This window comes from Dromaius novaehollandiae, chromosome 5, assembly GCF_036370855.1.
Source record: "Dromaius novaehollandiae isolate bDroNov1 chromosome 5, bDroNov1.hap1, whole genome shotgun sequence".
Lineage (NCBI taxonomy): Eukaryota > Metazoa > Chordata > Aves > Casuariiformes > Dromaiidae > Dromaius > Dromaius novaehollandiae.
In genome coordinates, this window is record NC_088102.1 from 51,699,588 (window position 1) to 51,727,585 (window position 27,998).

Genomic DNA, 27,998 nt, shown 5'->3' on the forward strand with positions numbered 1-27,998 from the left:
TTGCTATATAAATCCAATATATTCCTATGTAATTGATGTCTTTCAGTTGTGAAATAGTTACTGCTCATCGCTTTTGAATGACTTATTGCTGATTCAGTCTCTGTTTTCAGCTATAGTGTCATCTGAGTATTAAGATAAGTCAGCTATTTTCAGTCTTCGTGCCACACAAACAAATAACATATACAGTTGAAATAGGAATACTGTACATGGTAAGAATTTTCTTTTTGTAATTAGTAACAGCTTATAGATGGCTCTTAACAGAATGATAATGAGCTATTTTTAGCTATTTGTGTTACAATGAAGCAGAATGCTCTCCAGTGACAGCGATGGACCTACAAATCTTTCCAGTGTTACTCATCTAGCATGAGAGATTTTTGTCTTCAAGGGAGAAAAAAATCCTCTTGTCATGAGGCATAGCAAGTTAGTGAATGGGAAAGGATCCAGAGTTGTTAAAAATTCTGCCCTAATTTATCCAGGCATTTATACTGTCACTGTGATAAGCACAAGCTGAAAAAAAACGTTTCCAAAAATGGCTTGACACATGTAGATATTCTGTGAACTCCGTTCCAGAAGCTGATATAAATGTAATGGAAGGTGAGATCATTTCATTTACAAAGAGGCTTTTACAAATCATCGCCATTTCCTGGGTAAGTATTACCCTGAGAGGTTTTTCATGTTATAGTTCATTATTTTAATGCTTCACTCTACTCGGAGCTTGGTCTGAGATCTCCTAGGGATGTATACACTTTTTGCTCTTCCTAAATTGTGGGCTTGGATGTTGCTTGCCTCAGCCATTGAAGTAATTCCAAAGGGACTCCTAATGTAAGGTGATTCAGGTTTGTCCTTAATATTGCAGTGCAACGTTGCTGACCTTTCTCATCATGCCAAAGATTAGTTGTGTACAATGGAACCTTCTTAATCCATCCAAAACCTCGAAGAACCGATGCATGTAAACTGAACAGCTAGTTACGAGCAGCAACAGCAGAAAAATGTAATGATGGAGCGCCAGGTGCACTTTAATTTATTCTGTCACATTTAGTTTTCTTGCAGCATTTTGTACCAGAAGACTGTATACATCATATTTTTTAGAATGAATGCAGTCTTCAAAATGGATGACCCTGTGAATTTTGGTGCTACCTAGACTTGCCTAAATTTGTAGGGGGGAGGGAGGGATGAGTATTTTTTTGTGGGACAGACTTTTGCAAGACTTAGAGGCTTAAAGTTTCGAATTAGATACATAATTATATTAGAAATAGATAATTCAGATATCAGTCTTGTGAATGGTAAAACTACAGAAACATAATAATAATTTGGTATGCAGTAAATATCTGAAAAAAAGATGTCGAAACAGCTGCTGTGTGAAAACGATTAAGCCTAACAATTCAGCAACTTTAAAACATAACATGACTCACCCCAGGAAGGGTTTGGAGGTTTGGGTTTGTTGGTTTTTTTCTTTTTTTTTTTTTTTCCCTCTTTGAAATAGCGCTCCCAATCAGTTCATTTACCTTATGATTGTGTAATAATAAGCAAAGCTTTTTTTTTTTTTTTTTTTTTTTTTTTTTTTTTTTTTTTTTTTTTTTTAACTTGAACAAATTCAGCCATTGATTTTATTAGTAAGTTTAAGTGGCTTCTCTGGAAACTAACCAATATTAAATGAGAGTGTAAACGGAACCTCTCCCAGCACTCAGAAGTGTGACTTGTGAAGGTCAACTGAGGTTTCCCTGTGAATTTTGTTTCTTTCAGTATGGCTATGACCTTGGTTTTGCATACAAAGGTATTTATAAAGCATTTATGCATAAATGTGAATAGGAACATTTTTTCTTAGCAGGAAGTATTAAATGTCTTTGTCCTAGCCAGTTTTCTTTAGGACCAAGGAATGATGTTGTGCTGTCAGAGCTTTGTGAGAGAGATGGAATTTCTCTGCTTTTAAATTCTAGCATCTTATCTGATATAATTCTTGCTTTATTTTTTTTTAAGAACTGAATTTCTTTCAGTTAAGATTTACCCTGAGGTAGTCAGAAGCTGGAAAAAACTCTCTAATGTTAGGTAATGCTGGTAAATTACTAACTGCATTCTTCCAGCCTTTTCCTTAGGGTTTTAGAAGGAAATAATGAACAATGCATGGAAATGTTGAATGAACATTCAGAATACTAGCTACTACCACTAATAGTTAAAACATTCCTAAATTAAACGTGTTAACAATTTTAGGTGATAAAATTATTCTGTTTTCTTCTGAGAAAACTAATCTTTCAGTTACAGGGATATCAACAAGAATTAAAATTATTATTCTTGTTTTAAAATATTTCAGTATCATATTTTTGAGTTATGCTTCCATTTCGTGTAAAAGCGTGTTGATCAGTCATGTCATGGTCTTGCTTCATAAAGCACATGGAAAAGGACTGAACACTGGGGCAAAGTATACAGTAACTGCTAAGTTGTTTGTTAGGAGAAAATCTTATTTCTGAATCTTCACAGACTTCAGTATTAACTGCCAGGATCCTCTGAAAAGCCTGAGGAAAATATCAAACTCCCCAAATGGGGCAGCACAAGTTGGTTACAAGAAAGACCCTAGTGGCTGTCTGCCACTGCTAATGGCCTGCCCCTGTACATTGCACTCAGTCGGAAAGGTAGCGCCATCAGGAGTCTAATTCTTTTTTACATTGTTAGGGACAGAGCATTCAGTCCTAAAACCCTTCCTTACTGAGTGAAGTTGCCAGGGAGGGAAAAAGATGATGTTTCCCTCTTCTTGACTGCCTAAAAGGGCGATCATGCAGTCCTAAAAATAAACATGGAATCTGAAGCAGGAGTCGTAGTGAAATTCAGGCTCTCCCTCCATGGGAGTTTGGCCACCAATTTCAGTGAGTTCAGGACTTGATCTGATGTGCTGGCCAACTGCTGAAGTTCAGTTAGTTGTGGTCAGTTGTGCCAGCCGTGTCTTGTTCTGTTTCCCAGAATAGCCACTTTGATAAGGTATTTACCACTTACAAATATGGAATGGATCCTGTAGTGAGCACTTAGCGGAGAAGCTGCCATTAAAAACACACAACAAACACTTCCCTGAAACCTTTTATGTGGACTATTTTTAGTTGTTTGTTTAAGATTGATGACACTTGCATTTGAAAATGCCATTAGGGAACAAATGTAGTATTTGAAGGAATGAATATTCAATAATTCTTATTTACTGTTTGATGCCAAAAGACCCCCTCAACAATGAAACAAATCCCTCTCCCAAAACAGCTTTCTAGGTAACTCATTTGCCTGTACTTCAGTTGACTGCAACGAGAACTTGAAGAGGATTTAGGGAAGGGAAGTTGTGGGAGATTTTTTGTTCAATTATTTCCATTATAATTTTTTAGTGTTCTACAGTACTAACGTTTTAACTGGTAGAGGCATATAATTAATTTACTGTTAGTATATAATTAATTTACTTTTAACAAAATATCGAGAAGATGATTCAGCCTTGGAAAAGATGGGTTTCACCTATGGAAGTCCAAGTAGAGGTGAATGTGTATCCTTTAGCTGAATTTGTCCCATGGTGACAAAGCCAATTAACATAGACTATCACAGGCCTCCTTGAGGCTGCATTAGAGGAGATTTCCCTTTTGGGAATGAAGGCTGATGAAGGCTGAATGTCCGAATTAATTTGCTTCAGTAAGACCTGTTCAAGTTGAGATTTGTGTGAGCACTTAACATGCTTTGCAAGATTTGGGCTATAGCATAGGCTTCACTGTTTAGGCTTACTATTTTCAAAAAAAAATTTTTTTTAGTAGTTTGCTGTCTAAATGATGGAGAGTCCTGTTCCCTTCCATTTGCTCCTCCCCCCTCTCTCACATTACTGTTTTGCAGCCAAAGTTGTGAGGCGCTATGTGTGATGACGATGAAACCACTGCCCTTGTTTGTGATAATGGTTCTGGGCTTTGCAAAGCTGGGTTTGCAGGAGATGATGCCCCAAGGGCTGTATTTCCATCCATCGTTGGACGTCCTCGACATCAGGTCAGTTGGTACCAAAGTGATAGTGCTGTCTGTTTTTATTTTTGGTACTTAGATATGGCAGTGGTAAAGCACCAGTACTGTCCTCATCCAGGCAAAACTCTCACCAATCTTTTTAGGAATCCAGCTTGTTAAGAGCTGGAGGGCTGAGCTGCAGGTCTTTAATACTGAGAGGTAAACTGCTCAATCATTTAGAAAGGGTGTTCTTCAACTATAAGGTGCTGACTACAGAAGAACATGAGCCTGTTTTGCTGATATGGAGATGTCTTATGGGAAAAAACTTACTGAAAAAATATTTAAATAGCAGATTGGGTTGGGATAGTCACTAGCTTTTTGAAAAATGTAATAGTACATATATGCAAATTTTTAATATTGCATGAACCTCCATTGTAAATACTGGTCAATAGCAGAAAATCCTAATTCCACAACAATGTGTCAGCATCCTGCAAATTATGCTGATTAGAAAGGAGGTTTTGTTACTGTTTTGTTTGTGCCTAGTCGTAAAAATCTTTGAACATTTGCACTTTGGATCCCAGATTCTTTGGCTTGTAGTCCTTCTATTAGCTTTTACTTGTTAGAAAGCCAGGAATACAAAGGAGAAATAAGATTGGCAGAGCATTGCTAACATGAGACAACAAAAGAATAATTGTGATAAGCTCCTTTTATTGTTCCATTAGGCACCAGCAGGGCCCATTAAGTTTCCCAAAAAAGGTCTCTAACACATCACTTTATCAGCTCAGGACTGGAAAGAATAAATGCGGCGTTTCTTGAACTGGAAAAGGGTCTTATTGCTTAATTGCTTCTAATAGTTCCTTTATAAACATAAGATGCAGATTTTCTTTTTTATTTATTTATTTATGTCTAAGATTTTAATTTTCTGGGCTGTAAAAATCCTTCCCTCAAGTTCCCTGTGTTCTTTTGAGGAGATAAATAGGCCTTGTTTGACAGGCATAAAATACTAAGAATTTTATAAAATGTATTTTGAACACCTCTATGAGTTATTAAAGTTAAATGTCAGTTCTTTAAAACATGCCCATTCTTTAACCTGTAAAATTGTGCACTGGCTTTTATTAGTGATTAGAGCTGGCATGTAATTTTACACAGTTAAACAGGTCAGTGGCTGTATTATTGAATACATGGAATTAAAATGTATCCATGGAAAAATTAAATATTTCTATGCCAGTTGCTGAATAATATTGTGCCTAATATGTTGGTCATATTATTTGGGGCAATCATGATAGACTCACTAATGCAAACAAGCTATTTTTAGATAAACTAGTTTTCTTCTTAAAAAAAAAAAAAAATCTGCCTCTTTTCCACGTAAATTAATGGGTCTGGAGTGCTCTTGTGTTGTATTTTTCAAAATAAGTGTTTTTCATTTTGCCTGTGTTCTAGGCAGGTCTTCCAGCAAGGGGGAATCTCACTGTTCAAAGGCAATAATGGAACTGCCTAGGCACATTTGTAGCCAAATACATAAAGTGAATCTGGGGAGTAAAAAGAGTTTATATATTTTTTTGAGCTATAAGTCCTTTGCTTCATTTCTTTGTACAGTGACAAAGGACTCACCTTTTGTGGAGAAACTATGAATTAACTGATGCCTGCCTTGACTGGGCTCCCACAGGGACATTAGTGGCATCAAGTGCGAGGTAGCTTGCTTCATTTTAGAAGCTGCCTTGCCCTTCCTACTGTGTATGTAGGGGGAGTTGGCACAGAGTAGGTGGTTATCAGGAAATTCACGTTTTAGTTTGGTGTACATTTTTGGCTTTGTGGAAGTATGTTCTGAAATGGCAGTAACAATAGCAGATACAATATTTCACGTGAAGTATTAACCGAAAAAATATAGAGCTAATATTAGACCATTATACTTTGCAGGGTGTTATGGTTGGAATGGGTCAAAAAGACAGTTATGTAGGGGACGAAGCGCAAAGTAAAAGAGGGATCTTAACACTGAAGTATCCCATTGAACATGGAATCATCACTAATTGGGATGATATGGAAAAGGTAGGTATTTATTTTTGATGTAATTTTGTTGACGCATCATCTTAGATAAGACATACAATTTGCTATTAGCCTTCCTGCAAACCAAAGGACAAATCCTTGAAGAGTTTGTAACTTCAGAATAGATACAGTGTGCTATTACAGAAGTCCAGGTGTTGATCGGGTCTTGGCATTCTACAGTTGTTGTTTTTTCAGAAAGTATATAAATATGCTTATTATTTATCAGATTTGGCAATCTGTTATAAAAATACGGTAATAATTTATGCTTTATACGTATTTTATTCAGTCTTTAGCCACATTAGCCTCATTAGCCACAATGGTAAGTGGCTAAAATAAAAAATACAGGTTGAGATTCATCTGAGTAGAACTGGAAAAATATTAAAGATACGTTACTTAGGTCAGGAACAAAAACCATGTGGATGAGGGATGATTTTTGCCTCCTTACTTCTTGCATACGCAGACGAGGTCATAGGTGATGCCCACATCTTGTGCTTATATACGACATTCTCTCAGTGTCAATTAAAGACGAAAAGACAGAGTTTGGCTTTCTATCCCTATACTAATTCTTTGAGAGTCTGGCATAGGATTTTTCCCTGAAGCATGTTTTTCTGTTGCCAATTCCAGTTATCGTTTAATGTCCTGATGGTGACAAGGCTTATTTATTCCCTATCAAGCACAATTTTTTGGCATTCTGCCAGTATGATGACCTCTTTGTGAAATGTCCGTTTAAGGATGTCCTGAACCAGGCACAGGCAATGAGGTGTGTCCTAGCAGACACTGGAGAGACAAAAACCGTAAGGGCACTATAACACTACAAAATATCTCTGATGTCCCACATTTCCTGATCTTTGGAGCAAGCATCTGAGTCTGTATGTGGAAATATTGTACGTTATCTTCAGAGACAAATTTACAATTCAGTCCTTTGTCATCTCCAAGTGGAAGGGTATGGGAAGAAGACTTCACAAGCAAATACTTATAGTATTGCCTTCTATTTCTGTGGAAAATGTCGCTGAAAGGAAGACACAGGGCCTGTGTTGTCTTGTGTTCATGCTTGCTGAGATGAAGTGTATACAGCTGTAATACATATATCTAAAAATCACATAAATTAGTTACTATGTCATGTTCATGAACCCAATTGATTATTCCAGAGTGTTCCAGGTGAACAGACTAAAATTAATACAGAAGCAATGGGAGTTCCTCAATTTTGTTTGGAATTAAATTGCCCACCTACTCCTCTAGATGGAAGCATAGCGTTTGCATTTCAGTATTTCACTGCTTCCTGGGAGGACACCGAAGTCTATTCTGCAGAGTAGAAAGTCTGCCATATACTTCCCATTATGTTGCTCTTCCTGATAATTATCTTGCTGTCTGCATTCAGCAAGAATGTGTGTGTTCTTAACAGAACAAAAAAGGGTTGAGGGGGGAAGCAGTAGGACACTATTTTCTGTTCTTCCCTCAGTGATTGGGCTCCACATCTAAATGTTGTACTGAATATAACACAACTGTATGTCTCTTTCTGGGTAATGCTCAATGCTAGAGCAGACTATCCAAAATCTAGGCAGCAAAAAGGAATCAGAGAGGTTAAAAAAGTGGCACGTGCTTTTTTGTGTTGAGGTGGCCTAATGGCTAGATTGATTGTTTTCAGACATGGAGTTTCCAAGGGTGTTCAGAGGTGGAGATTTCAGGCAGTGCTGTAATTCGGTAATAATTGTCAGATATTATATGGGTTCTTGTAGGTCGCTCTTTTTGTCAGTCTGGCACTGAAATGGGTGGAAGAACTACTTGTGAAAATTGGTCTCTAGGCCAAACTTACTTTTTTCTGACATTTAGCTTGCAAAATGCAGTAGTTGGCAAAGATGCCGCAAAACTGAATTGTGCTTAGACTTCTTGCTGAGACTAGGAGGAGAGTGGGACAGAAAGTGAAGGCAGCTTTTAAGTAAATAAACAATGAGCAAGAAATAGGAAACAAGGGGAGCAATGTGAGACAAAGACAGTAGAAAAGAGGCAAGAGTAGAACAACTTTGCTAACTTTTGCAATTTTGTTGCAAATATAGAAAAAATGTTTTTTCTTATGAGCTTCCCTGATACGTTCAGTCACATGATTACATGAAAATTTCAACTTCCATTGAAGTTCTATCACACACACAGACACACACACACAATTCAATTCCCAAATTCAATGCCTAAAGTTTGAAGCTAAGGGAAAGTCTTTTATGTATGTATATATATTCTTCTGTGATTTTTAAACCAGTTTCATGACTTTGACCTGAACCACGAATTTCTTTTAAAGGCTTGGAAATAACAGCACTAAAAAACTGCATAATGTAGAAGAAACCAGTTACTGGGCAATGTGCCAAAAGTGAGACAAAAACATAATAGTGCAGTGCTCAACCATCTACACATTACAAAAAGAGGGGGTCACCAAAAGATTAGACCTGTGAATAAGTATGAGTGTGTGTGTGCATGTGTGTGAGAGAAAGCGAGCGAGGATGCCGCAGGATGCATAGACGTTCTTGGGAATCAAAAGTAGAATGTGTAGGCAATGAAACGAAGCATTATTCTTCTCATGTGCTTCAGTTCACAATATTCAAATTTGGACTGCTCTGTTTTCCAGTGGATAATAGTGCAGGGCACTGTACATCACTATTAATTTGTTCACAGCAACTGAACTGATAACGTATGGGAGGGAAAGCATGAGAACGGAGCGTTTTCTGGCTCTGATGACTACATAAATGTTTCAAGCAAGTGTTGGAATAATCCTTCCTCACCAATTTCTCTTTGCTTTTGTACCTGCTGCTTAAATTTAATTCTTATGACCTATAAAAAACAACACCGATTTTTTTTTTTTTTTTTTTGTGGAATATCAATTATGATTAGATCAGCTCTAATAGTCTGCACAGTGCCTCGTCCTGCCTGGTGTTGAGAAACACCTGCAAAATGATAAAGGTTTTGACACAGTCCTGCCTTATTAGTACTGGGTTGTTCCTCACTGTAGAAATCTTCAGTAATTTCTAATTATGCGAGCACAGAGGTTTCCTTCTGTCCTTCATTCACTGCTTTCCTGTCTGAAATTGTGATCTTTTTCTTCCCCTTATATCTAACATACATTTTCTTTTTTTTTTTTTTTTTTTTTTTTTTTTACTTTTGCATTACTACTTTCTGTTTTAGTGAACTTATCCCTGCCTTTTGTTCTAAATCTTCCAATGGGAGGTGGCCTCCATCCCAAATCCCAGTTCTGGAAACATCTGATTTTTAGGGGATTGAGAGGGATTTGCTTTTTTAGGGCTGATAATTTTCTTAATGTGTAATTCCGGCTCTGGATGGCTGTAGACTTTGGAGACTGTAGGCTTCAGTTTAGATGAGGTCTTTTTTTCCACTTAAGTTCATTCTGGAGTATAATAACGTCTCAAGGATATTTATTAAATAAGTTACCCATTAAAATATCCTGAGGTTTTGTGCTCAGAAACAAGTTCCTTGGTTCAGGCAATGCTGGAATTAAAAATAGAAAGAAAGAAAAGAAAGAAAGAAAGAAAGAAATGTAGGTAAGCATTAAATAGGTAGGCAAGGAGTCTTTTAGCTGACATCAAGAAAAAAATCCCTTCAGTGCCTCATAGCCCTAGTGCTTAGATGGTGAGGCCCCCCCTGTGTCAGAAGAACAATGAAAGCCAGCAGCGTTGGAGGCAGGTAGCACCTTCCACCATGAAAAATACTATAGTACTTTATAGACTGTGACTAATGCATTTAGTTTATAGTGAGTGAGAGTTTGATTCAAGATATACTGAATGAAATAAATGTCTGAGGCAAAGAGGGATTTTCACTTCTTTGGAAATTATTAGATATATAAAGACTGTCTTAGCAGAGACTTACAACTTACATTCATGGGGAAACTCAGTCTCCTGGAACTTAGTCTCCAAGCAGCTGGCAGTGGAGAAATCTTTCCAGATCTAACAATTCGGTGCCTGGCTCAGCTTCTGTGTCAGAACACAGGGTTTGAGTGTTAACAAGTGTCCCCATTTAGAGAGGATGATATGTAATCTGTTTAGGGAATCCTCATTGGAAGGACTCCATTGTGTAGATTATATTCTGTTATTACAATCAATTATAAACTTTTTTTCCCCCTAAATTAGAGCAGAATTTGGCTGGTTCACTCTTCAGTGCTTTTTCTCTATTTTAATGTGTTTATATGTAACTACTAATGTGTTTAATGAATTTACATATATATGTTTATATGTGATATAAAATTTTATATATATTATATACAATTGTAAAATTATATAAAATTTACTGAGATTGAAAGCTGAAAAGCGTTCTGTGTAGGTCTGTTATGTGGACAGATTCTTTTCCAGAACATTTTTCTAAATCGACCTTTCATTTTAGATTTGGCATCATTCTTTCTATAATGAACTTCGTGTTGCACCAGAAGAACACCCTGTACTGCTGACTGAGGCTCCGTTGAATCCTAAGGCCAACCGTGAAAAAATGACTCAGGTAATTGTCTGCTACCATGTGGGAATATTTGCCTGCAGATCACTTCTGCATAGAAGCATCCAAAATATCAATAGTCCTGGATATTCAACTTTTTTCTTAATCCGGGAGGTGATCTCTTAAAGTTAGTATCAAGATGCACTGGTTAAGCTACGATGAGAGAGCTGATGTTTCTGCTGCTTATGCAATATCAATTCTCTGGATGGCCATGAAATGTTTAGTGTTTAAGTAAGTCCAGAAAAGTGTATGTATATTCTCAATTCACTATGTGGGGAAAGTGTGGAAAGTGGCTGAATCCCACTTGTGTGAGTTTAGATCATGACACCTTTTATGTACCTGCCTCTGACTACAGAGGATGCTCATTTGTACTAGCCCAGCTCCTCAGCTCATGCTGTAGAAACTCCTGCTTTCTAGCCTGAAGACTGTAGCTTCAAACACTTTTGCATCCAACAGAATGCCAGCTATCATATCAAGAGTGGGTTTTTTGAAGAGGTTAAATAAAGACATTTTTAAAGGCCACCGTGTACATTTTTGTAGAACTCTGAACTGAAGCATCTCCTTGGGAATCAGGAAGAGTGCTCCAAAAAATGGAGTCTTTGTGCTCACTTGGGAAAACAGATTGGTCTAAAAGCATTCAGTCTTAAATGATGCTTTGCTGAACATTTCTGCCTGTGACATGCTCAGTGTCTGATTTAGCAAATTAATATCAGAACCAAAAGTAGACCTCAGAGGTTTGTATTATTACATTAGAGGAACTTTCTGTTCAAAAGTCCATATTGTAAATTTAACTGGTGATGTAATGACCAGTAAATGTGATTTAAATACAGATAGAGGTTTAAAATCACCTGGGAAAATTGAATGTGACTCTGCACTTTATGCACACTTTTGGCATATATCTAATAGGAAGATTATGCATCAATTTAGTAGCAGTGTAAATAAACTAAGTAGTGAGGTTGACGGCACATGTTACCGGGAAATAATACAACTGGGAAATGATAAACAACAACAAAAATGAAGAAAAGCCTACTTTGTAATAACCAGGAAGTGTGGTTTATGCAGCAGACATGTCTGTGACTGTTTCTTTGTCTTTATACTGTAATGATAAATCCTGATTTCAAGATTTTTAAAAAAGGCTTATTGTTTGTCACTTTACATTAAATTCATTACAGTAACTTTGAAATATCAATAATGAATGTATTCTTTAATTGAAAGCATACAAAAACATACATCATTGGTAAAGATATTCGCTTATGAAATCAAAAGTCTAAGTGACTTCGATCACTCTGCTTGTAGACTTTTGAAAGGTGCAGTGGTGAGGTGTTGTCATAGCAGTTCCAGTAGTAATGGGGTAACACTGTCTAGAAAGTAGATGGCATTTATTTAAAAAAGGATAGGGCACATATTCCCCTCCAGAGCATGTTAATTCATTGCCCATAATGGTTTTACTTAGCAGAGCTTCAGTGGAAGTCCAGTTGGAAACAAATGTTATTCCACCTGCTCAGATGAAATTGCAGTGGACTGGTGCAGAAGAGGGGAAGTACTGGGGCTTTTTAGAGTAGAGAAGACAATGGAAAACATGTTAAGGTTGCCATAAAGAGAGAGAGAAAAAAAAAACTATTGCATTTGGTGGGGACAAAATGAGTTCTAATGGATTTAAACTACAGCAAGTGAGGTTTTAGCTAGAAAATAAGACCACCCCTCTAATAGAACGGACAGTGTATCACTAGAATTGTTTGCTGGAGGAATCTGGGAATACTCCAGCAGTGGAATTTTTGAGACAGAAGAAGAACTTTCAGGAGTGGCTAATTATTTCTTGAGACAGGAATAGATTAGATTTTTCCTCATGGTTTCCAGCTATATATTCAATAAATCTTTAATATTTCAAACTGCTGTGTTGTCGTAATCCTGCCATCAATATAGAAAAGTTATCCCAAGGAGAGGTGTCATCTTCAATTAATAGTGTCAATAAAAATCTGACCTGGTGGTCTGAGGTTAATGGAAAGACACCCACTGAGTTGTGATTTTTATTAAATCTTAAAGAAAACAGTACACTGTTCACAAAAGAACCACATATCAGGAAAGGACTCGGGACTAGTAACTGTATGGCAGTACTCATTAAAAAAAGAATTATCATCTCCTCAGATACTCTTAACTGTAGATCCTAAAGATACCCAAACTCTTAATTACAGATTATGTTTGAGACATTCAATGCGCCAGCCATGTATGTAGCAATTCAGGCAGTGCTGTCTCTGTATGCATCTGGAAGAACTACTGGTGAGTCTTTCTGGAAGTTGTATTGTCCACGTCTTTCTCGTATGTGTGTGTGTGTACGTGTATGCATACATGAATGTATGTTGATAAGGGCATACCAGCTATGTATTCAAAAGAACTGATTACTCTGGAAACTGAGTGCTTCCCACTATACTGCACAAGTACCTCTTAGCTATTTGCAGCTTCATAGCAGTTATAGGTATAGATCTTAAGTCTTTCTGCCCCAAAAGTTCAAGTCACTACTACTTAACTATATGAACATTTCTGTTGTGAATATAAAGTGTGTGTACTGCTGAAAGATGATACAGTTTAATACTGCCCTAATTGCCCAGCATAGAAGGAAACTCTATCTTAACTGATTGTTTCAAGCCCACAGTTTCTTCTTACTCACTTCAGACCTATCTTCATTGTTGAGCTCCATTCCCAGTCAGTGAAAAATACCCTTTAGTAGTTAAATGAAAATATTTAGTTTAAATGTTGAATTTCAGTTGCCTAACTTGATGTTGGCTGTTAAGTGATCATTAGAATTAGCATGGAGATCTTTTCTCATTGCCATTTAGAATCTGATCAAGCATTAAGACCATAAATTACTTCCTAGCAACCCTTGGGTCTTGATACACTTTGGAAAAAAAAAAAAAAATTAAAATACCATCTGTCTTTGCAGCCTGATGCCACAATCTAATTTTGTATGAAAAGATCACTGGCTTACAGGAATAAAGATCTGTCATAAATTGTTTTATGTTTAAAACTCAACTGCTTGTATGCATTTTTGATATCAGAAACTTTTATTCATTTTGAGTGGAAAACATATACTTCACCACCTATCCAAGTATATAAGTAGCATTGTTCTGCACTGATAAACCATTGTTATATTTTCCCTAATGGGGTGGTTTATTTTAATGGTACACAGATTTTTATATACAGTTTTTATATTATGTCTATAAAATGCTAGGGGTCTTCTGAAATGAAATACTGTGTACACATGTAGGATTATTATTGTTAGCATCTGTTCAGCAAGAAAAATACAGTCAAATTGCTGAATGTTTCATGGGTTTTTTTTCCCCCAAAAGCAATTGCCGCTTAGTTTATGCTAACAACTTCAGCTCACACGAACAGATCTCTAGTTATAAAAATGACAGAAGGAATTATCATGCGAGCATCTTTATTTGTTTGCATATTTTGATTTAGAATATGGAGAATATAGAGATTCTATATCAGTGGAAAATAATCAGCTTTTTTTCTTTTTTCTTTTCAGGAATAGTTTTGGATTCTGGGGATGGTGTCACACACAACGTGCCTATCTATGAGGGTTATGCGTTGCCTCATGCCATTATGAGACTGGATCTTGCAGGCAGAGACCTGACTGACTATCTCATGAAAATCCTTACAGAGAGAGGCTACTCTTTTGTCACAACTGGTAATAAATTGTGTTTTGTATGCACCTTGCATGCATTTGCTCTGTTAGTTGTCCTGTTACGCTGCTAGTGTGTACCTGGTAAGATGCAGCAAAATCCTTATCAGTAGATAGGCCAGAGAAAAATGGTTCATGTTAGCTAGTGGGATTCTCCTGGCTAAGCCTTTCAGCAGATATGTTGTGCATCAAGGATGAGGATGCTACATTATCAGGAAATCTTGCATCATCAAGAAATTTAACTGATGGTTGTGTTTGATCATACCTATTTCACACACAGAGGAGCAAAGTTAGTAACTAGTAATGGATGAACTGATGGAGATTTGATAAAAGTTTTGTGATGTAAATGTGGCCTAATCTCTACAATATTCTGTGGTACAGTAGTATGTATTTTATTTGTGTGGAAGTAGATGGAAGTAGAAAGTATTTTAGTTGAGACAACAGAGAGGTCAATGTCAGAATCTAACAGGCCATCTGGCCTTTGTGCACATGCAGAAACATGTATGAAAAAGTTTGTGTGTCGTAGCTGTCATACTGTATTTTGATAAGACTTGTTTGTCTGCAGCGGAACGGGAGATTGTGAGAGACATAAAGGAGAAGCTTTGTTATGTGGCTTTGGATTTTGAAAATGAAATGGCAACTGCTGCTTCCTCCTCCTCTCTTGAAAAGAGCTATGAGCTTCCTGATGGACAAGTCATCACCATTGGAAACGAACGATTCCGATGCCCAGAAACTCTCTTCCAGCCATCCTTTATAGGTGGGACAGGACTTTTCTTTCTAAGGGCTTGACAGAATATGAAAAGAATACTTCGTTAAAATATAAAGGAAGCCTTCAGCTGTAGGGGCTTAGAGATTTATTCTCAAATGTCCAAAGAAACATGCAGCTTCTATTGACTTAATCAGATTAGCTCTTTAGAAGCTATGAACATCGCTGCTGCTGCTGCTGCTGAACAAAGATGCCTGTCAGTTTAGAAATATCAAAATTCTAAGACAGCTTCAACTTTTATTAATGCGATAGAGTTTTTAAGGTAATGTTTAGAGTACTGTCAGAAGATCATGCTTTTTCTATTGACTGGCTGATTTATAGCTGCACAGTGCTACTTTTGTTGGTTATGTATCTAGACACTGCTTCTGTATATCAATTTATTTTATTAATCTGTAACTTAACAAAATCAAATCATATATTCTTTTCCAGCATTTTTATCTGTAATGTCAAAATTCCCATCTTATTCAGTGGATGACTGACATTTCATGTGCAACTCATGCTGCCCTCAAACTTGTCCCCCTACTTCCTGCTGAAATGGCATCCACCAGGTCTGGGCAAAATGGCTACAGGCAGTTTGGCACTATTTCCATTAAACAAGATAGCAGAGCCATCTCTGTTTGCATGTAGAAATAAACTATTCTAGCGTTAATGTAGCTCCAAGTTCTGTATCTGAACATTAGCAGGAGTGAGATTTACAGAAATTCTCCATAATGGATGAAGGAATTTGGCTACCAGATGTGTATCAGGAATCAGAGTTGAGGCTAAACAATGTATCAGAATCAGTTTCAGTATCAGAAACATGGCTCTAGAAACCACAATTTTCTGGGTCACATCTTGGATCACATCTTTGACAAAATGTGTGTGTTAAGTTAACTTACAAGTATAGTAGTTAAAGTTCAAATTGTACTTCTAGTACTGTATCTTTTCTGGTCTTCTTTAGCAAAAAATGCTACCATAAGTTATCTTTACTGTACTGGTGTTTTAGTTAAACTGACACCTCAAAATCAAAGTAGCCCACTGGAATGTCAAGTGGGCTTCTATTTCTAGCTAACAGCATGATATAAGGTTATAAGAATGGCAAACAACTGCCAGAACATCTCATTTCTTTTTTTACTTGATGAAGTCTAAAACTCAGTACGAAAACAGTGAGGATCTTTCTTCTTCTCAAGTACATTTTGCTTGTATAATTATTAATCTTGTCCTCTGCCAAGATGAAAAAGAAGGTGGGGAGTACATCCTGTCTGTTTCTCCTTCCTCTCCCAAGTATCATATAGCTTTTTTCCTGGAGTCTTGTTAAGGGAGACAGGTGAGAAAACAGGCTTGGACTAATGAGTCTTCCTGTCATTTTAACAGTAATAAAAAGAAGGGGTTATAGAGAAGTAGGTTCCTCATTATTCAGAAATAACATGTTGAAAACTTATTTCCACGCAGGGATGGAATCTGCAGGTGTCCATGAAACCACTTATAACAGCATTATGAAATGTGATATTGACATCCGTAAGGATCTTTATGCTAATAATGTTCTCTCTGGAGGAACCACAATGTATCCTGGTATTGGTGACCGTATGCAGAAAGAGATTACAGCATTGGCTCCAAGTACTATGAAGATTAAGGTAGGACTTACGTTAACACTTGCACATTCTCTTTTTTTTAAAAAAAATGTCCATAAGGGAACATCCAGAACTTGCATCAGAAGTCCTGAAGTTAGCAGAGCTAGGCCTCAGACAAGTTGCTTAATACCTCTTTTCCTCCTACTTGCCAAAGCAGATTGGAAGAGTCATTTGAGAGTTACTGGAGTAAAGAGAGTTGTTGAAGGAATGGGAGTTGATGAGGTCATTCAAAGGAAAAGTGAAACAGCAGTTAAGGAGAAAAGTCCTGTAAGATTCCAATGAGACAAGGATACGAGGGAGAAAAGGACTGAGACCGAAGGAACAACAAAAGAGGTAGGGAAAAAGTAGAGAGGATGGAGCTGTAAATACCAAAGGGGGCATGAGTAACTTCAGAAGTTACTGGGACTTCAGCGCTTAGCTATAAGCTCATTAGTGGAAAAGGTGAAAGAAGTTTCAGTGGAGTAGATTGCATATGCAGTTACAGGAGAACTCTTCCTTACTAATAAATTCAAAAACCCAGCAGCATGCAAGGTATACACTTTGTTAGCTATTTGAAAGGACCCTTTCAGCTTGGATGCAAGACAATGTATAGCTTGGAGTGCTCTTGTGCACTAGTCTAGAAGCAGTCTCTCTGTATGCTATTGTTTTCCAACTGCACAATTGCTTTGCTTCATTAATGAACAGAAGTTATGGTAAATGGAGAAAGGGACAGGATTCAGTGGTCCTTTCTTGTCATCTTTCTTTGTGTAATGACACAGGCCAGTGCAGATCTAGCAGAGTGGAGTGCAGAATTGCGATTTCAGCTATTGCCCTCAGAATTTATTACTATGGGTATATCTGTAGTCTCTTGTTCACTGGTGTTTGAACATTTTGAAATGGGCAAAATATGGAGGATATTGAACAATGTTAATATGATTTAGTTTCCAACATTATATATGATTGTCTCATCTGTACTTAGCTGCATATGTACTAGTGTTAAATAGCTCTGGAATCCTAATGTAAAATTGCCTGCATTTTGGTCCTGTCAGGTAGGTGTCCATACTGTAGGACTAAGTCAGGTCTGTGCTGATTGACTTGAAGGAAGGATTTGTCTGTGGACACTGCAGCGAAATTGTCATTTGAGTCAGGGTTACTGTTTCATGTTACTTTACTACCCAAAGTGAAATCTAAGTGAAATCCAGAGTCTCTTTTTATCAGGCAACAGCCTGCCTTCTGAACAGACATGACACCAACTGGCAGAAATGGAAACAGGAACACACAGAAGCAGTGATATGTCCAATGTATCTTAACAAGTCAGTGGCTAAGCTGGGAATAGGCTGCAGATCTTCTAGCCCTGCATCTAGTGCTTAGCTTACTAGGACGTTGCATCTCAACTCTTTTTTTTTTTTTTTTTTTTTTTTTTTTTACTTAAAGAACTATTTGATCCTTTAAAAAAAATCTGCAGACCATTTTGTTCAGTATTGCCCCACTAGTCTTTATCTGTGACCAAATTAAGTTAATCTTTTAAAGTTTTATTTTTCTTTCTTATATATTTAGTTTTGGTACCCATTTTATGGGCCATCTTCATATATCTCATGGGCTGCCATTATTTGTCTGCTTTTAGTAACACAGCAGCTCTGTTGACTTGAGGTGAAGATAGAAAATATGGCTGCCTTTTTACCTTTTAGGTGCTTTAATTCAGCTTTAATGCAGTGGATTTGCACTGGTGTAATGAGAGGACTTTCACCTAGTTATTTCATCCAAAGAGATGTTACTGCGTTATCTACTTGTCACTTTGTTTACAACAGATTGCACTTCTCTTCTAGATGATTGCACCGCCAGAACGTAAATACTCTGTCTGGATTGGGGGTTCAATATTGGCTTCTCTATCCACCTTTCAGCAAATGTGGATCAGTAAAGATGAATATGAGGAAGCGGGTCCCTCTATTGTCCATCGCAAGTGCTTTTGAATGCTTCCATCATGTATTGTCAGTGCTAAGTGTGCTGTTTCTCTGCACATCACCTGCCCTCATTCATCTCTGAGGGAACTACGTGGTTTTACTATCTTTCACCTGTTATAAAGTGCACTACATGGATGTCATGCTAATTAGTATATTACTTCTAATTTTTAATGCTAAAATGAGACTAATGTTTCTTGGGGGGGTTCCGAGATTAATAACAGTAGTTATATATTTACGTAGCACACTCTTCTTCAGCCCCACTCCCCCCACCCCTTATTCCCCAAGAATTTTTAAGTATTGTACTGCTGTTCTGGAGTATCTGCTAATTGATGGCAAATCTGAAGCATGCACATAATAGGCAATTCCTTCAAGCCCAAACACAATGCAAGATCTAGGTACTGTGTGTTTATTTTATGAAGTTCAGTGGTACACAGGATTTTACTAAGAGGATGGGTACCAGTATGCATGTGTTCCTTCAGTACAACTTGTGTGGGTTTCTTTCCCTTATATCCTGTAATTGTTTGGCAGGAGACCTCTGTCTTCCCCTCACCACCACTCCCCATCAACGAAGAGTTTCAACAAGCTGCAGTAGTTTTTTGTGCTTACATGTAATGGGTTAATTTACTTGATGCGTTATTGTTCTTCTTCATCTCCCTTCTTTCCTAAGCAGTTAAACGATGTTTCATTTACTTGCTTTTGTGATATCTGTGCTATGCAAAGCTAATGATTACTGAGTAAATCATCTTTTAAATGTTATCAAAATATTCTGGGTTTAATGGATCAATAAAAGTGTAATTATCCGTGTAAAGCTGATGTGGCTTACATTAATTTCATACTGACTATACTATCTGTTAAACAGAAATTAGCCATTATTGTTTTAATTTTATTATGAGAACTATTTCATTCCCTCTGAGCATTCTAGATTAGCAATTTTTAAAGGAAAACAGAATTGTTTCATAGTTTCTGTAAAATTTTTATCTGCTTGTACGAGAAATTTTCATAATGTTCTGTATGAGGGTGAGAGCCAGCTGTAAAGGTCATATTTTAGTGTTTCAGATATCAGGCATGTTCATTCTGTATGATTCCGCACTCCAAGGTTCTGCACGCCTCAGATTCTGAATTGGTGGTGATGTAAGGCTTGATGTATGTTTCATGATTTAAATCAAACCTGTCAAGTTCTTACACTGTGAAGTAGCAGATAAGGTGTATGCTTTTATATAAATGAATATTTGTGAGGCTTAAGGATGTAGTGACTACCCCAAAATACCATAATGTGCTCAGCTGAGAATGGGATGAAATCCAGGATTGTTGACTCCTAGACAACTGTGCCATTAACTGGACAATGTGTGCACACATCCTCCCTCCCTCCTTCTCTCCCTCCCCTAGTCTTTCTCTTTTTACTGTGTTTCCCATTGATGCCTCCTAAATCTGCCATACCTGGCCTTGAAATAACTGTTGCCAGAAAAGATACCCTTTTCCAGAGGTGGGGAAAAGATATTAATTGGATTTCCAGACTTCTGTTTCTCATAGCCTGCGTTAAACTGGGAGGAAAAGTGTATTTTTATTGGCTTTCACAGAAGTAAGTTTTTCTTTTTGCAGTTTTTTTGGTTTAGAGCACTTGTTTAAAGGCCACAGCATTCCAGAAGCATTGAAGAATCCAAGGCTGTTGCAAATAGCTTCGGTTATCCTTAGAGACAGCATAATGGACAGTGTCCAAGTGCTGCTGTTAGGGGCAATAACTTATCTCGGAATCAACTTATCTCAAATCAACTGATGTTATTGTGAGCCATATCCCCTCTGTTCTTTAGCTAACACTCTGACTCTACCAGCTTGTTCCCCTGTTAATCTAGGATAGAATATTTGATTGATGCGTGATCGGCTGTCTTTGTGTTATAGTCTTGTGTGGAGGTCTGTGCAAATGAGCGAGGCTTTGAAGATGAAGGCATACATAGTCTTGTGTGGAAAAGAGATAAATGCGAAATTCCAGAAAGATTTTTGCCTTCATTCCAGAATCGCGTTGTGGACTTGGAATTCTCATTTCTTCATCCACAAGTGTTCGCCTTCGTTTAAGAATTGCGTTACCAACCTGTAACTCAAATATGCTCACATTCCTCAGGTAGAATAAGGTTCATAACTCAGCTGCTGTTCTTGAAGGTATTATTAACTGACTCAGCTGTCATTTAATGGGTTTTTCTTTCCAAGATGAATGAAATGCATGTATAGCTTCACATTAGTTTTGTATCACAGGTAGGAACTTCTATTGCCTTTTGAAAATGGACCTTAAGGATGTTTTAAAGAACCTTATCAATTCTGACTACTGCTAATTCCAACTGTAGATAATCTCATTTCCTTATCCAAATGGTCTCTTAATGGTAAGAGCTGGAAGGCCATTAAGGGACTGATTCTTCAAAGGCCTAATGTTATCTAGCACAGTAAGAGGAAGAGAGCAATAAGCAAGAGAGATTGATCTTAATTTCATTCCCACTTTTGAGTGGCAGTCATTCAAATTGCCGGTATCCACGTGTTCTCAAGCAAATGTAAATCACTGCAAATTTCTCAGCATCTGAATTAATTTCACTTTAGGTGTTTTAGCTTGGTGTAAGCTTATGTGATTGCTTGCTGCTTAAGTTGCTGATAAATTGGCTACATATAGGACTGTCAACTTGCCTTATTACCTATCTAAGCAACATACCTTATGTTTTAATCTCAACTTCACGTAGCTGTGGTGTTCAACAGCATAGTCTTATGTTCTTGGATCTCTGAAATTCGGTTACTTTTATAGTTCCCTATAATATCAAAGCAAAATTCCATCTAGTTTGCTCATAACCAGTTTCTCCTGGCTTCAATATTAAGAATCTTTAAATTTTTAATTTTTTTAACATATCCTTTCAGTATGTACTCACAGCTCACAAATCAGTGCTCCAGGAGCTATTAGATTAGCCAATTTGATCACCTGTTTTGGAAAGGACACAGGCTGAGAGTTCCAAACCAGCAGTGGGGTCAGAGGTCTGGATTATTGTGGTATTACCGCAATAAATATTTTTTAAAAAGTATGAAATTGCATTACTTTCTTTTGCATTATTTGGCATGTGTGGAAACAAAGAAAAAGAATGGAGTGCATTACATGACCTCACAACAATTTTTTTAAAAACTTTTTAAAAATATCTGGTGAAATGAAATATCAATAAGAAAAAGTCAAAGGTGACTCTAAGTAAAAAATCTAGGCCAAATTTTTGATTTTGTAAATACATGTTATTGATTTAAACACAATAGAAATATTTCCATTTATATTTCTTAATATTCCCCCAGAAGCAATTTTTTATTAATTTCCTTACAGTAGTTGTAAGCTAATTTTATTACTAGTCTAAATTAGAATCTGAAAGTGAAATTGACTTAAAGTTTATTAGAAATTAATTGAAATGCTATTTTTTTTTTTTTATCATGCAACTAATGCAAAAGAGAAAGTAAACAGCTTAAGTGGGGAAATGCAAAGTCAGTGTTCACTTCAGGAAGTGAACTGGCTTGTTATATTCTCCCAAAATAAAAATGTTGTTATAGTTTGCCACACTCAAAATAAGCCACTCCAAATAGATGTGGACATTGCATAAGGTGACAATGTCATCTCAAATCCCAGGGTATGCCTCTAAAAGGAGAGAGGTGAGGAAAAGAGATGCCCATTTCTCATCCTCATTGAATCTCCTTCTCCTCATCCGCCATTATACCTTGCCTGTCCTCTGTATGAAGTGTTAAGAGTCCACACAGAACAGACATTAATACCAGTACATTGGTGATTATCATTTGTGTAAAAACAAAACTATCTCTGAATGTTTAGGCTCTGTTACAAGTGTTCTTTGGGTGTTAGATATTCAGGACTCGTCCTAAGCTCTGGCACTCAACTTCTTTCATTCCCATGCCTGAGACTGGCCAGGGAGGGAAAAAAAGGAAGATAATGTTTAAAAGCATGTATTTTTTAAGGATGTAGCAAAATAGGTGCATATCCAAGACATTTGCAATTATTCTGCACATAGCTGGAAGAGTTCTTTGGGGTATTTTTCTTCCTTTCCTTCCACTTGTCTCCATCTTTCATTCTCCAGAACAAAACCCTATTCCAAATCCTTGGCTGGCATCTATAGTTATTGGCACAGCTGGGGCTGAGACTTGAGCTCTCAATGGTTAGAATATGTATTCTCATCCTGCAGCTGATTCCTTTTTCAATGTGGAAGTGCCTGATTATGCTCTGAATACCTCCCTAACAATCTGCATGTGGAATCTTATTCAAAATTAAAATGCATTTTGAAAATAGAATTAATTATGTGCTAAGAGCAAATACAGATAAAAATAAGAAAAACTATTAAGCTGTTTCTGTGATTTGGCAAACCTCTGCTTCTCTGAGAGGAAATTGCCATAGCCACCATGTAAGTCCTTCTTTTATATACCCAGTAGTACAGAACAGTATAGCGGTCCTACACAGAGCAGGAAATGCCCCTAGCCAAGGAAGTAGTTCACAGTTGGTTCCAAACACTCACCTACTGTTACCCACTACTCCCCTGTTACCATTTCACTTTAACAGTATCTCTAAATCCATGGAGGTATTAACAATTATCCTCAATCTCATGCAGAAAACTAGTTTGGCTGATGATAAATGTCTAATGTTGAAAGAACTACTATGGACTTGTAGCTTCTGTGATATCAACAGTGCCACCATGGTGTGCCAAGCATTCAGAAGTCACCTGGTTCCTGAAATTGGCTTTGAAACATTTCAGTTTTCTAATTTAGTAGTTTGAGTGCTTAGTATTCACTCAAGTTTTCTTCCCTACAACTATGTAGGCTATAAAGACCTTCTTTAAAAATCAAACAAACCAAAATTCTCTCAAGTTTAGGAGCTAGGCCTCAAAAAAAACCAACCCAAAACCTATGCATCGTGAGGTTCATGATAAAAATCGTGATTCTACAATATCACAGCAAATAGATTTCATGGACAAAAGCAGTCCAAAAATTTTAACTCTTATCTTTAAGAGCAGATGAACTTGCTAGAGAAAGAAAATGATTGCCTTCTACATTGAGGCTTTTAGACAAAAGTTTTTTGCCCTTTATTAGATTGTATTGTTTTATATAAATAATATCAGCTAGCAGATAAGACACTCCAAAGGTAGAATATTATCTTCTCAAGAAATGTAAGACAGCAAATCAAAGGCTAGTAATAATTATTTGTATGGCTGAGGGCAATATGCTTTATTCAGCCCATGATTACACGATTTAATCTTGTTTTTCTAAAGAGCAGGAAAACTATTAACAAGTGAGTTCATGTGACTGTCTATGATTTCAAGGTAAGCATTCAAAGATCATCTAGTTAGAGGAGAGCTTACCTTAAATCAGTAAAATATTTCCATCCTCACAGCAGAAAGTTCGTGTCCTTGTCATAAACTGTCAAGGTGAAAGGGAGCTCAGCAGCTTGCTCGGTACAGGCTAAGAACATGTCACATTTCCTCACTGTATGCAAACTGATACAATGCAAAGGAGATGTATTGCATTTGGCAGAGTTTGCAGCTGTCTTGGCAGTAGCATCTTGCAAGAGAAGTACCAGTGGAGATAAGTGTTCTTCCCCAGTTTTTCTAGTTACGAAGGTGTAAACTGTTCTTCATCAAGAGTCAGCTCCTTTTGCTAGTGGCTATGAAGGTACAGCGTTTTTTCCGGTATACTTGCAAGCTAAAATTCTTATCCTGGTCTCAACGTAATGTTTCAGTTAATGCAATCTCCTTTTACTTGTCCTTGACAAATATCTTTTATCTGTTCAAAATATGCTCCCTACAAGATTATTGTCCTAACCTGTGTCCTTGACTGTGTCCTCTCCTTCCTTTATCCAGGAAATGTATGTCTTCATTTTCAAGGCCCTGCATAGCCTTAGTCTATTCTGTTTCCCCCTCTTTTCCCTATCAAATTGTTGATTTACGCCTCTGATCAGCTTCTGTTTCAAATAAAGCATAGTAGTGCTTTTGCTTCTTGTTGAACAAGTCCCTGTAAACATCTCCATAACTGTAATTCTAAATGCTTCCATAAAACTTTCCAAGACCTTGATGCCTCTGAATCCTAACCAGAATTGGAAGCTCAGGTGATATTCTGCAATGTAGAATCATATTGTCAGGTGTTTCCCTGCCTTCTACCATGCACCCTTTCTGCACCTAAATGTTGTCACTCTTTTTAGATTAAAAGTTCTCATGAGCAGAAACCAGCTTTTGGTTTTGTCTTTGTACAGCACCTTTTGTAATCAGATTTTTAGCCTTAGTTGGGCAGCCGTGCTGTGTAGGTGTATCAGTGTTACTACATTCATTTTTAGGCTGTCCTTTTTGTGCTCCCTAACCTTGTTGAAGTGGTGTCATTCTTTTACCTGTTAGTTTTCTTTTTCCCAGGGACTGACTTACAGGTGTGTTAGAATTTGATTATGCACAGGCCAAAGGATCTAGATCCCTGTCAGGATCTTGTCCTTCTGGGAGTTAAATAGAACATGATGAAGTCTACATTCATGTATTTCTTCTAGAGAGGCTTTGAGAATAGAGATTTTCTCTGCTCTGTATAAACATCAGTGAATTACTTATGCATTTGCCAGGAAAAGTATTCTGTACCTAGTGCCTTTAGGCAGTATTTCATTTCTCCACTCTTGCTGTTTTTAGGCTCCCATTTGTCTGTATGTTCCCCTTATGAATAATCTTAATTATTTTTCTGTTTACACCTGGGATCCTCAAGATTTCTTACATGCAGAGTACACTTTAAAAATGTGATTATTTCACATAAGCCTTTTCCCTCCTATTTTTAGACATGAAGATCATCTGCCTTGCATTTATCACTAGCATCGCCTCTCTGTTGATATGTTGATGTAGGTTTCCAGAGGATCTTAGTGTCTTTTTGCTCTGAGCATATTAATCCTTCCGGGTAAGAGAGTAGTAACCTAGGGCACAGGCGCACTAGCTTGAGGGAACGATGTGATAAAGAGCACACAAGAATTGTGTGACAGCTTAAATACTAGGGCTTAGGCCCAGTCACTGGGTTATCCTTTTTTCTTGGTAGCAACTTCAGAAATTGTTTCCAGGGAGAGAAAGTTAGGAGCATGTTTAATATACTTTTAGAAATATTTTGATGCATTTTAGCAGTTGAAATGAAGAGGAGTAACTTGACTAGCTTTCAAAGGTCCAGTGGCCAGATTTAGGAGTCTCAGTTTTAAGGACAGAATACTTGAAGCATCTCTCAGTTTGTGCAAAAACCTAATAGATGCAGTGGGAGTGCTGATTGCACACCTAAGGGTGTGGGCTGTAGTATGCAAAGTGCCTTGGGTGAAGAAATGCACTGTATAAATAAAAGAGGATATTGATATTTTGTTGAACCGTAAGGCCACCAAATTCTCCCATCCTCAGTCACAATGAAACTGTGCAAGTTTATGTGCATAAATTAAATGGTATGCATTCTGGAAGGTCAGAGCCTGTAAAAGAAGTGAAGCATAGAGAGCTTTTACTTGGACATGTACTACTTAGATTTTTTTTCTTGTTCTTCTTTCAACAGTTAGCATGTTTTTCTGCAAAGAAAACCTAGAAATGCAGAAAAAAGCAATCATGTATCTGAGAAAAGCTCAATATTTTGTGTTTATGCTGTTCTCTTATTGTGTCAAAGAATAGAAATAGGATACTGCGCTATGAAAAGTAGGCTCACCACTGATAAATTTGAGGCTGCTTTGTTGATCAGCTGGAGGAACTGATCTGTGTGACATTTGACAGTTCTTCTGGACAGATAGGAACCAAGCTGTCATAAACCTAACAAAGCAAGAAAGCTGCCAGTTTATGCCTTTTTTCCCTGGTGTTTGAGGTCGTGACAGACTAATAGCATAAAAGAGCGCTGGGTGTGTGAAGCTTTGTGGTTGAATACGAAGCTTGAGAGTGAGGATTCTCCAGCGGATATTTTTCAGATTGATACTGTACTAGAGATGCACAGTGTCCTTGTACAAGGCTCATCTCCTCAGAACCCTGCTGCTTTCAGCGGTTGCGAATACCTGGCTGTTCAGGAAGCAGTCTCTCACATACCTTAAGATTTGCCAAGTTTTTCTAAACTTCATAGTTGCTCCTTTTTTATTTTTTTCGTTTGTAATAGCTGTATTGTAAAATAAGCTTTCATCAACATTCTCAAAGTTGTTTTCCTGGAAACATTCTGAATAACATGTCACTTCAAAACAACCCCTTTTCTCCTATTCCCTTTAACAAAGAAAACTTTGTTACCTGTCATTTAGGTTTTATTTCTTCCTAAAGGAAAGAAAATCCATCCAACACAAGAGGAAGAAAGCAGATATTCTCTCTCCCACGTTTTCCAAGGGGAGTTACCTTCTTTACAGAGGAATAACTTGTAGCGGAAATTATTCTTTCGTTTGAAGGGTACAGTCTACAATACATATGAACGACTGTAGCTTCAACTTTTTCTGTGGACTTAATTTATTAAATCCACTGAATATTTGGCATATAACTTTTAAACATAAATGCTATATTAGAAATAATTTTAAACACTTAAGTCTCTTGCAACACTACATTTCAATTCTGTGTTCCACATCAGTGGTGCTTTTCTGTCCCTTAAGATAATACAGGGTCCAAAGTGAAATACTTGTCATCAGTTATGTCACAGACCTTCTTGATGTTCACTCAGAAAGTACAAACAGAATTTTAAAGGTTTTTATTTCATTGTCCTCCCCCCTCCCCCCCTTTTTTTCCCATGTTACTGTTGCTTCAAAATAAGATGTTACATCATTGGTGAAGTAGTATTTTCTTGGAACTATAAAGCAATAAACTAGAGAACTCGGTATTAGGGCTTTGCCAACACTCTAAAACGCTCTGAATTCTTGCAGAATTCAAGGAGCCAGAGAGACAATATTTTAAATATGTTTTAAAGAAAATATATTTTAAAAAGTAGTAACATTTTGGAGCGATAAAATAGGTATGCAAGTACCTGGGTAGCTCCAAATTTCAAGGTAATACAAGGGAAATTGAAAATTCTGAAACTAATCATTAACCTTTGATCAAATGATTACTGGTTATTTTAATGAGAGCTACAGAATCTACTTTCAAAAAGCAAATGATATTTGCTTTACCTCATGTATGCAGAATTGAAAGGGAAGAGACAAAAATGGATAATGATGAAACCAAATTATCCTTCTAGAAACCTTGACATCACTGGAGGCATCATCCTATGGATGAACTGACCCTTTTTTCTCTATGGAAAACTTTGTTGAAAGAGGAAAAACACCTGGTGATCTTTTACTGCAAAGGCTAATGACCTAAAATACTGATGAACATTTCATGTGAGAAGAAAAGCTGTGTGTCCTGCCAGCAGATCACATTACCTGGGCCTCCTGATTGTGCAGTCGTGTCCAACAAGAGAGGTGGGAAATACAGTTGACACTCTTAAAGGCTTGCAGTGGACATCACTCACATTTCTGATTCAGCTCCCACTGCGCTTTCCTTGTTAACAGAAACAGAAAAGATCACGGAGGTTGTCCC

General features: G+C 37.2%; 1 protein-coding gene and 1 long non-coding RNA gene across 3 annotated transcripts; one reads left to right on the forward strand and one right to left on the reverse strand.

Annotated features, from left to right (window-relative positions):
* The first annotated feature begins 94 nt into the window (after nucleotides 1–94).
* On the forward strand, nucleotides 95–19,279 carry LOC112983091 (actin, alpha skeletal muscle B). Of its 2 annotated transcripts, XM_026099944.2 has the most exons (9): nucleotides 95–647; nucleotides 3,847–3,993; nucleotides 5,863–5,991; nucleotides 10,366–10,476; nucleotides 12,663–12,747; nucleotides 14,000–14,161; nucleotides 14,721–14,912; nucleotides 16,353–16,534; nucleotides 18,337–19,279. In XM_026099944.2, exons 2-9 carry the CDS (start codon nucleotides 3,865–3,867, stop codon nucleotides 18,478–18,480), a joined length of 1,134 nt encoding a protein of 377 aa, XP_025955729.1. In that variant the 5' UTR covers nucleotides 95–647; nucleotides 3,847–3,864; the 3' UTR covers nucleotides 18,481–19,279. The 2 variants fall into 2 exon arrangements, with proteins under 2 accessions (XP_025955729.1, XP_064368878.1); XM_064512808.1 differs by lacking the exon at nucleotides 95–647 and having other exon boundaries at nucleotides 3,475–3,993.
* On the reverse strand, nucleotides 8,431–27,998 carry LOC112983092 (uncharacterized). Its single transcript, XR_003259160.2, has 3 exons — nucleotides 27,842–27,998; nucleotides 9,863–9,959; nucleotides 8,431–9,477 (listed from the first exon to the last, which is right to left on the reverse strand). It is a non-coding gene; the product is annotated as an uncharacterized LOC112983092 (long non-coding RNA).

Bases quoted from the DNA above. Each gene is read 5' to 3' on its own strand.
- LOC112983091 (XM_026099944.2), top strand. From the start codon at position 3,865: ATGTGTGATGACGATGAAACCACTGCCCTTGTTTGTGATAATGGTTCT. The intron at 5,992-10,365 runs GTAGGTATTTAT...CTTTCATTTTAG, and splicing joins ATTGGGATGATATGGAAAAG to ATTTGGCATCATTCTTTCTA. The intron at 12,748-13,999 runs GTGAGTCTTTCT...TTTTCTTTTCAG, and splicing joins TGCATCTGGAAGAACTACTG to GAATAGTTTTGGATTCTGGG.